We start from the raw sequence: 10,223 nt of genomic DNA on the forward strand, positions 1-10,223 counted from the left end.
TTGTAGATCGACGATTTTACGAGAATATCTTAGGAAACATGTTATTCAGAATATATGCCCTCGATATTAAAAAATCGTATGAATCGTTAACAAAGTTCTAAATTATTATCCAGGCTTTTTTTTCTAAATAAACTGCTTTACTTTTCCGATCTCCTCCGACTGATTACCTTTCCCAATACTAAAATGAAGGGCTAAAAAAAAGATCATTAAAGCGCAATTCTACCAAGATTATTATTCGGTGTATTGTATTAGTTTATTAATGATGGTAACAAGTAGACAATAAGATGCATTATTTTATGCATAGATAATACGTAGTACGTATAAAATGTATAGATACGAAGGAAAGGTGATGCTTAGGAGGATACCCCTACTGCCAGATAACCCGCACAGCAGCGCGAGCTTGCGCCGCAAGTATAGACGCGAGTCTACGGCAGTCCCTACACAGTCACAAGCAGTATGGTTGCTTGTGCAGTTTTCTGTGAGCGATAAGTAACGGTTTCACGAAATTAAAGGAAAAAAACGTCGAATAATGATTTATCATAACTGAAGCGAACCGAGATCGGTGTAATGATTAAAGATATGGCTGATGATGAGGCCATACAGGCCACTAATGACGATGCTAGTGAGTGTAAGAGATACGCGGTTCAACTTGGTTATTGGTCCGATCCATTTATCAACTTTTTCATAAAACAAACCGGACGAAAAGCGCCCGAAATCAATCGCGGTTACTACGCCAGAGTGAAAGGAATCGAAGTGTTCGTTGATAAATTCCTCAAGGTACGTGTTGGTTTTATACCACGATTGAAATTTCATCTGAAGAAACTTCGAAATCGCTATAACCTAGAACATGATAGAAACAATCCGGGATACAGCTGATTTGAGTGGCAAAAGACATGCCGGAAACCTTGACCTGGCTGAGGTCCTGTCCTAATTTTCAAAGCCTCCCTCCTTGATGACACAATGAAATAGGTTAATTTCACGTAAATCTCGCGGATCCTTTTCTTTTTTTTAATACAGAAATAACAAACAATTAAAATTATATCATTGTTTAACAATTCTTAGACTTATTTCAAAATAAATAAAAATAATTCTGCTGATTTGCTACTTAGACTGTAATAATTAATTAAAATTATAGACACTATAATTTTTTTAATTGTGTGAGATAAATAAAAATGAATTATACATTTATGTTATATCTATGTATAAGATATATAAAATTAATTTATAATATATACATATTAATAAATTAATTTGATTAATATAGCTATCTGGTGAGAAAGGTCAGATTATAAACTTGGGTGCTGGATTTGATACACTTTATTGGAGACTTAAAGAAGCAGGAAAGTGTCCAGTAAATTTTATAGAACTTGATTTTCCCAGTGTCACAGCTAGAAAATGTTATCACATCAAAAAACACAAGCAATTAATAGATATGTTAAATACAGAAGGTTGTGTATATTTTAAGTTTAACAATATTTTAATATTTTCAATGTCTGACATGGGCTACTTTGTAGATGGAGAAATAAGATTTTCAACAACAGATCTACACGCCGCTAATTACCATTTGGTGGGGATAGATCTGCGACACATATCTGAACTTATCAATAAATTAACGCAAGCAGAAGTTAATTTTAACCTTCCAACCATGTTCCTCGCAGAATGTGTCTTAGTGTATGTAGACAGTAGCGCGGCATATGCGCTGTTAAAATGGCTGGCTGGAAAATTTCCAAATAGTATTTTTGTTAATTACGAACAAGTGAACATGAAGGATAAATTTGGTCAAGTTATGCTGTCTAATTTACGTAGTCGTGGATGTCTCTTAGCAGGTGTTGAAGATTGTGAATCTCTAGAAACTCAACAAAGACGGTATACGTCAGATTTTTCTTTTTTTTTTTTATAAAATGTTAAATATTCTGCAAGAAATATAATTAAGTTTTATGTGCTTCAGCTTTACAATAAACAGTTGGGAAGGCTCTAATGCTTGGACAATGGTAGAAGTCTATGATTCACTGCCTCAAGATGATCGTAGTCGAATCGAACATATAGAAATGTTGGATGAACAAGAGCTCTTAGTTCAGTTGTTGCAGCATTATTGCATCTCGGTTGCTTGGAATGGACAAACATTTAAGAATCTATCTATAGCACAGGGTTAGCTTTCCTAACTCTTGTCAGTTACTCCAGGTAGGAATACTGTGTCATTAAAAAATCTATAAGCTTGTAAGTACATATGTGGTAATTAATGATATGAAATCATTGTTTATTATTAATGAAATGAATATGTTTCTAAACTGAAATCTTTAAGTATAGATTAAACTAATAAATTGGTTTATGTAACAGTATACTTTCTCCCTTATGTAAATATTTATTTCATGTGTTTTTAAAGTATTGTGAATTCATATGACTATATAATTACTTGATAAAAACAATTATCTAATTTAACCATATTAAATTTGAAGCAAATTTATCTCATTTTCAACTCAATTATATTTGTATGCTATATAAATGTTACAACTAATATCAAAATAGTATTAATGAAAATTTGAAGTCGTTACATATTTTTTGAACAACTAAATATAAGATTAGCATTTGTAAAAATGCAAAGCTAATTTTCATTCGTACAATACTTGTTTAATTTTTAAGCATTGCATGTACTTCCTGTAAATTAGTGTTTAAATCAGAGGTAATTTTAAGCATTAGTAAACTCTGTTTTTCAATGTCATTTACTACTTTGTACTTGGAAGCTCTTGTATGTGTACATTCATAAATTTCCTACCAAATTGTAATTTCTATTAATATTGCAAATTATTAATTGATTCACTATGTATTTTTATGAAGGTATTTTATGTAATCTAAAAACATGCAACGAAAGTGACTCTTAAAAGAAAAAAGTAGAAAAACATATGTTTTGAAACTTAATTTTTTGAATATAACATTTTGCAAGTTACTTTAGGTAATTTAACAGATTATTTACATGTACAGAAACAGTTAATTAAAATACAGTTAATATTCACATTTATAAAACACTATGATCTAGACTATTAAGATATAACGTTTTTGTGTGTTAAAAATATATATACAGAAAATAGCATTTCCATCGTTATTATTTTCGTAAAAAAAAAGAAAACATTATAAATAAACAGAGATCATAAAAATGTAGGATTTCTCAGGAAACGAATTAACGATACATTAATTGAGACAATACTTGAGTCAGTTCCATTCGAATGAACACAAGTTGACTCAATTAAATTGTCATCTACTTAATAAAGTATGAACAGTGTTATTTTTCTATAAAGGAACATCAGGGTTGTGATATGTAAAAAGAAAAAACTAAAAATAATGTGATGGAGTGGAGACTTTATCAGATGAACATGATACTGCAAAATTAAGTTACATATTAATTATAAAATCGTTCTTCATTTATACATACATTTCAATGTATCAGTCTTCATTTTTACTTGAACTATGCTTTTTTTTTATTCGTGATGATATATTTACTAATATTCTTATAAAAGCTTATTAGACCATAAGGTATAGCACATAGGGGAAATACACAAATATATTAAACAAACAAATTGTGAGTTCATACTATAGAATTCGCATGTTTTTGAGGGATAGGATTGCATACCTGGAGTAACACAAACATTAAGAAATAATCTAATATTCTATTTTTCTGAAAAGTTATGGATCACAGTTATATCTGTCAGCAATGGTAGATTCTTTCCAATTTCATGTTATAAACATTTAATAATAAAATCACACCTCGTCATAATAGTCTCATGCCGCCTTATTTACTTTTTGGATGGTATTTATTATGTATGTTAAATATTTTTTAGATGATTTCAAGTTTGAGAATCAAATTAATATGTTCTTTAATATTATCATGAATTAGAGAAAAACACTGCCAATGTATAGCTGAAAAAAATTAGAAGTAAATTATTTAACTAATTAACATTTCAAAATTTAAAATTTTGGAAAAAATAGTAGCATTAAATATTATTTTATTAACTTTTGTACAGTCGAAAGTATTAATTACATATAATTAATAATAACATTTCTTTTTACAAATCGTAGAAAATGAATAACTTGAATCTCAAACTTGAGCCATACTTTTGATAATGAAGGAATATGTGATTCTATTTTTTTGCATGTACTTCACTTCATAATTAATGTTATTAATGTCTTATATGGATGCTGTAAAAATTAAATCGTACAATGGCTATATTCTATGTGCTTCCATATTATAGACAAATAAAAAAAGAACATTGATCACCAGAAAGTATATTCTTACTTTTATGTAATATTGTGATATTGTTAAATTGTGCATTTATATTACAATTAGGAAAACGTAATCAAAAGTTAATGTTTAATTATAAATTAAAATAATATGGTATTCTTCATTTCTTGTATTTAATATCACAGTGGAAATAGAAGTAATGTTTAATAAACCTTATTTTTCAAATACATGTTTAAAGGAAACATAAAAAATATAATTCTACATTTATTTAATTTATTATGTGCAGCAAAGCCACATAAATTTATTGTAGATTATATTATTCCAAAAGCATTCAGTATGCTATTTTGTGAGGTTTAATTAAAAATAAACAGCATCTACCTTCAAGTGTGTATATTTTTTATAACAGTTTATTTAACGATATCTATATTGTGTAAAAAATATCAAAATTTATTCAATATAATTACAAATTCAACAATTTCTATATTGTATTATTTAATTGTTATTAAACTATTTTATACATGCTCTCCAATTTTATATGTATATGTAAAGCGTTAATTATTCAAAGTTATTTTAAAGTATACATGAAAGGATTACTTAATATTTATGTATGATGTTTAATTTAATCTTGAAATTATTTAATGACTGATTTTTACTACTAAAAACCTACTGGATTTAGTTGAACACATCCACCGACGTCACACATATTCTTTGAAATTTTACTTAAATTACTAAATACATTTAATTGTTTATCAGAAGAAACTGATTTCAAGTTGGAGTTTATGCGTTCGGTTGCCTATAACATTCATATTTATGAATTAAATAATGCTATGACACTCAAAAAACGAAAATAGTACTTATATTATTCTTACTTCCATGCACCAAGTTTGAGCCATAAGAAGTTCATGGTCCACACTTGAAATCTTTTTATTCGCAGATGCAGTTGCTCTACTTAACACAACAGCCATAGTGTATATATCGAAAGTCGCTTGAGCTATTCTGTTAAGAATGAATTGCTTTTCCACAATATTTTTTCCATACTTGACAAGAGCAGATTCTATACATTGACCAAAAGTTTCTATGTTCTACAAATGATATTTATCAATTAATAACACTTAATTATTAACACGTATTAATATGAATATTAGAAATCGATGTAAACCTTGGCACATGCTACAGCATGTTCTTGTAAGGTAGGATGCACTAAGTGCGTAAAATTAGGTGTTGATGTCAATCCAAAAGCTCGTGATGCTCTTTTAGTAGCTTCTCCAAAGATCAATCCTAAATTAGTGGTAGGATTCTTAAATGCTTTCTGTAATTCTTTTAAATGACTTCCCGCATATTGAATCCCTGTAAGAGCAACAAACAAGCGGAGAATATCATTAGTTCCCTCGAAAATTCTAAAAATTCGCAAGTCTCGCATAACTCGTTCGAGACCAGTGTCTTTCATGTATCCCATTCCACCCAGTACTTGAATAGCTTCGTCGCAAATCCACCATGCAGCTTCTGATGCGATACACTAGAAAACGATTATTTTTAAGTAATTAGAACAATTTGTTAATCCTAGATTAGCACATTGGATGGTTTAGTACAAAAGATGAGTAGAAATATTTGTAGATCTTCTCAAATCTAGCATAACTCGATTATCCAATAAAACGATGTGCTAGTCCAGGGCTAATTTTCATATTTCAGAATAAATCTTACTTTAGAGATAGCCGCTTCTAAATGATAATCCTGACTTCCGCTATCCATATTACCCGAAATTGTATACCCTATGCTTTCGGTTACATAGTGTAACATTGCCATACGGCCTAATTTTTCCTGAATACTTCCGTATTGATCTATTGTACGCCCAAATTGTACTCGTTGCGTTGCATGCTCAACTGCTTTTTTAATACAATAACGCATAGTACCGGAAAGAGCAGCTGCCATACCAAACCGACCATTATTCAAGATACTCATAGCAACCTGACACAATATAAATTATACAGAAAATAATGTTTAAAATTTTGTAAAGAGTTTAAAAAAGTTTTGTTTAAAACACTAAGTACCTTGAAACCTTGTCCTTCTTCACTTATAACATTCTCAACTGGTATCTTAACGTCTTCAAAATGTACCTCTGCGGTATTACTGCATTTAATACCCATCTTTTTTTCTGGTGGTCCATTCGTTACACCGCCAAAGGATCTTTCAACGATAAACGCAGTAACTTTGTCCTTGGTTTCACCAGTTTCTGGATCCTTAATAGGAACTTGTGCAAACACTGTCATTATATTTGCCAAACCACCGTTTGATATCCAAATTTTGCTCCCGTTTAAAACGTAGTGCGAGCCATCCGCTGACTTTACTGCACGTGAACGAATCGAACCAGCGTCTGAACCAGAACTCGGTTCTGTGAGGCAAAATGCCGCATACTCTCCGTTACAAACTCTTGGAAGATATTTCTGTTTTTGTTCCGGTGTACCGAATAAAAGTATACCCTATACACGAATTACAATTCTTGTATAAAATATTGCCTCTATATAAGATTTAAAGATAAAATTGTTGGAAATACAATTCTTTACTTCCATGGTACAAATATATAGAAACTAAACGCATACCTTAAAGCCTATACTTTGATGTGAACCTAAGGTGATACCGATACCTAAATCATGGTATCCACAAATTTCAACAGATCTGCTATATTGAGTATTAGTCAATCCTAGTCCACCATATTCTTCGGGCACTTGAAGAGCAAATATTCCAAGATCCCACATCGCCTGCATAGTTTTATCATCTATTGATGCATTTTCGTCATTTTTCAGTGGATCATTTACTTCCTTTAAATAAAAATTTAAATGTGATTCTTTATTTCTCAGAAATTCAGAAATTGAAAAGAACTTTGCATTATAAGTTTAAGTACTTCAAAAAATTTTTGCACAGGATCAATTAGTAATTTTAAGGTGTCAACTTCATCTTTGGTTAAGACATCTGGAAATGGAAATACTTGACTGGATTGCAATTCGCCACGGAAAATATTCATGACGAAGGACTGAGACTCTTTTGGAGCAACATTCTTTTTTGTTTTCACCTCTGTCGTATTTTTTGCAGCTGCTTGAATTGCTAAGCATCTGAAAAAAATAAAAAACCTATTATTATTTACAAATTAAGTTTTACATTAAATGTTTACATTCATTAATTTTATCTATCTAATCAATAATTTTTTTCTATTACGAGCTCTACATGTTTACTACAGCAAAAAAAAAAAAGAACAGATATAATTTATTTGTATATATGTGTCATTCGTTCAAAGTCCAAAAACTGAATTTATCAATTCGCAAATAGCAATGTAACATTAATTTGGTTAACATGAATAATTTTAATCGCAAATTAATTAAAAATTTGCGACTATATAGAAATCTTAAATATCGATATTCATCTAGATAAATCGAACGCAGCTGGCAATCGTTCTTTTATTTGTGCATCATGAATGACAGTTATGCGTGAGTTAAGCAACAGGTTGGGCAGAAGTACGATTGAAATTATTTTCACTTACAGACACAATAACTTACCTGACATTTGGATCAATGATTCTGGTGAAATTCTTGGATCTTAAACCGACGTAACTTGCAATTCGTAACATGTTCGAAATTCAAGCTTATTTGTACTTGCTACTTAGCTTAACGAAATTGAAGCTTATTTATACTCGCTATTTATAAACATACGGGGGTACCGTTCACTTCGGTTAAACATCGCGCCGCCCTCTACAAGCAGACAGCTAAAACATAGCATTTCCGTATAGGATGAAAGGTATATTTCTTTATTACCATAAAATTTGAAAATGTCGTACCTACTGAGAACCGTGCAGACTTCCATCCAGTGGTGAAGAATATCCTTGATCCATCGCGGTACATTTGATTAATGATTTGCACAATTTTATCGTTGGCCTACGTACTGTAATTTTAAGCATAAGAACACCTTTCGAAATCAATTGCAAATAATAGGCCAGATCACGATTTATTGTTGTCAACAAATAAAACAGCTCGTTTCGTTGTTTGGTATGTATATCAAGTAGAAAGGAATGAAACTTTTATTCAAATAAAATAACAACTTGCGTATAGGTTATAAAGGCAGCATAATTAAAAAGAATGTATTTTTTAGCAAAATCTGAATATAATATGTCCAGGATATTATGTAAATAATAAAAGAAGGTACGATCGGTTAGTAAACAATGATTTCCACAAGTTTCTAGTGAAAGATTGTTAATGTTTTGTGAATTTTGATTGGTTCGTATAGACAAGTCCAGTTTGCTGTCTTTTCATTTGACGTCATAAAAGAAAGTCACATTAAAATTCTGTCGAAACGAAAGGGCACGCGAACAGTCAGTGCTGGTGTGGTACTCGAGAAATAATGAAGGCTGGAAATTTTCTTAACCAAAAGACATGTTCGCCTCGAAATTGTAACACATATAAACTGAAAGTATGGGCTGAATGATTCATGGGCAAAATGTAAGTAGTATGTTTATAAAATCGTATCAAAATATATTTATACTCTACGATAATATATCGTGATGTGTATAAAAATTACATAATATGACTAGAAATAAAATATTTAACCAATTTCTATTTTTATGACTACTTGTCAATTACAGGTAATCGTTGAATTCAAATCATATGAGAGGAACTGTTTGAAAATTATCTCAAATATGATTGATTGTTCTAAATTATAGTCTAACAACGGAACGTTATACAAAGTATTAATATGAGTAACGTTACTTCGCAAGACGTCTCATTAAGATCATTGTTAACGCTCAATAATAATGATTTTAAAGAGTTTATGTGTGGTTGGAGTGCTGCTGTCATCAATGTATCTATTACTTTTCCTATTAATAAAATTATATTTAGACAGGTATGTAAATGTAAACATTTAATAATACCTGTCTCTTCAGTTGCATAGAATATTGATACTGTATCATTGACGATTGTTATAAAAAATTTTTTAGGCTGATAACCTTTTCATCTAGTTGAATAGAATATTCATAAAAATCATGCCGCTCTGATATAATTATTATAATATTATATAATTATTCTAAAGTAACGTATTATTGCGCAGATTTTGGAAGATGTACCAGTCTATACAGCGTTTCAGCAGATATCCAGAGAGGGGATACGTCTACTGTATCGTGGAATTTTACCACCCCTATGCCAAAAAACACTTTCGGTTAGTGTAATGTTTAGTATGTACGAAGGTTGCAAGGAACGTTTGTGCACATTAACAAATAATGATGTATTAATTAGAGTATTAGCAGCCCATTTTGCTGGCACTGCTGAGGCTATACTTGTGCCCCTTGAAAGAGTACAAACATTGCTACAAGATTGGCGGTATCATGATAAATTTAAAAATACTTCTCATGCATTTAAATATTTATTAAAAAATTACAGTGTGTCTGAATGTTACCGTGGATTAGTACCAATCATATATAGAAATAGCTGTTCTAATTTAACATTCTTTATACTTAAGGAACAATCCAAGAAATTGACAGGTGAACAGGAATCCGTATTAACAAGTTTTATCAATGGTGCTTTAATAGGTGGTTTTACAAGTACTATATTTTATCCTATGAATGTAATCAAAATTCATATGCAATCGAAAATAGGCGGTGACTTCGAGAAATTCGTTACTGTTACACGCGAAATATACATTGCAAGAAATAGAAGTATTATGTCATTTTATAAGGGTGTGCATTTAAACTGTATGAGATCATTTATTAGCTGGGGAGTTATAAATGCGTCTTACGATTTTCTAAAAGAAATTATGTTTTCGTAACAAGTTATGTCGCAGATGGTTATTTATATTTATTAAACAACATTTTTTTTCTTATATCATGTGTAATTTTATAGAGAGTATTTTGTTTTAATTGAAGCTACAAATCGCACATTTTTTTCCTGCAATAAAGTATCAGGATTGCACAGAAGGAAGAAAGATAACTTGTGGAGTTATTGCAAACAAAAAT

General features: G+C 30.3%; 3 protein-coding genes across 6 annotated transcripts; 2 read left to right on the top strand and 1 right to left on the bottom strand.

Moving 5' to 3' along the window:
* Positions 1-427: 427 nt before the first annotated feature.
* On the top strand, positions 428-2,339 carry LOC143430696 (leucine carboxyl methyltransferase 1). The gene is made up of 4 exons (XM_076907076.1): positions 428-777; positions 1,265-1,448; positions 1,515-1,866; positions 1,949-2,339. The coding sequence occupies exons 1-4, from the start codon at positions 568-570 to the stop codon at positions 2,151-2,153; spliced, it is 951 nt and encodes a 316-aa protein (XP_076763191.1). The 5' UTR covers positions 428-567; the 3' UTR covers positions 2,154-2,339.
* Positions 2,340-4,609: 2,270 nt separating this feature from the next.
* Acadvl (Acyl-CoA dehydrogenase very long chain) lies at positions 4,610-7,884 on the bottom strand. The gene is made up of 8 exons (XM_076906963.1): positions 7,783-7,884; positions 7,134-7,341; positions 6,832-7,050; positions 6,283-6,711; positions 5,936-6,199; positions 5,394-5,750; positions 5,104-5,316; positions 4,610-5,027 (listed from the first exon to the last, which is right to left on the bottom strand). Exons 1-8 carry the CDS (start codon positions 7,851-7,853, stop codon positions 4,890-4,892), a joined length of 1,899 nt encoding a protein of 632 aa, XP_076763078.1. The 5' UTR covers positions 7,854-7,884; the 3' UTR covers positions 4,610-4,889.
* Positions 7,885-8,762: 878 nt separating this feature from the next.
* On the top strand, positions 8,763-10,041 carry LOC143430628 (mitochondrial nicotinamide adenine dinucleotide transporter SLC25A51). Of its 4 annotated transcripts, XM_076907002.1 has the most exons (4): positions 8,763-8,861; positions 8,940-9,118; positions 9,323-9,430; positions 9,508-10,041. In XM_076907002.1, the coding sequence occupies exons 2-4, from the start codon at positions 9,030-9,032 to the stop codon at positions 10,034-10,036; spliced, it is 726 nt and encodes a 241-aa protein (XP_076763117.1). In that variant the 5' UTR covers positions 8,763-8,861; positions 8,940-9,029; the 3' UTR covers positions 10,037-10,041. The 4 variants fall into 4 exon arrangements, with proteins under 4 accessions (XP_076763117.1, XP_076763115.1, XP_076763114.1 ...); XM_076907000.1 differs by having other exon boundaries at positions 8,764-8,861; positions 9,323-10,041; XM_076907001.1 differs by lacking the exon at positions 8,763-8,861 and having other exon boundaries at positions 8,872-9,118.
* The last annotated feature ends 182 nt before the right edge of the window (positions 10,042-10,223 follow it).

Source organism: Xylocopa sonorina, chromosome 15, assembly GCF_050948175.1.
Source record: "Xylocopa sonorina isolate GNS202 chromosome 15, iyXylSono1_principal, whole genome shotgun sequence".
Taxonomy (NCBI): Eukaryota; Metazoa; Arthropoda; class Insecta; order Hymenoptera; family Apidae; genus Xylocopa; species Xylocopa sonorina.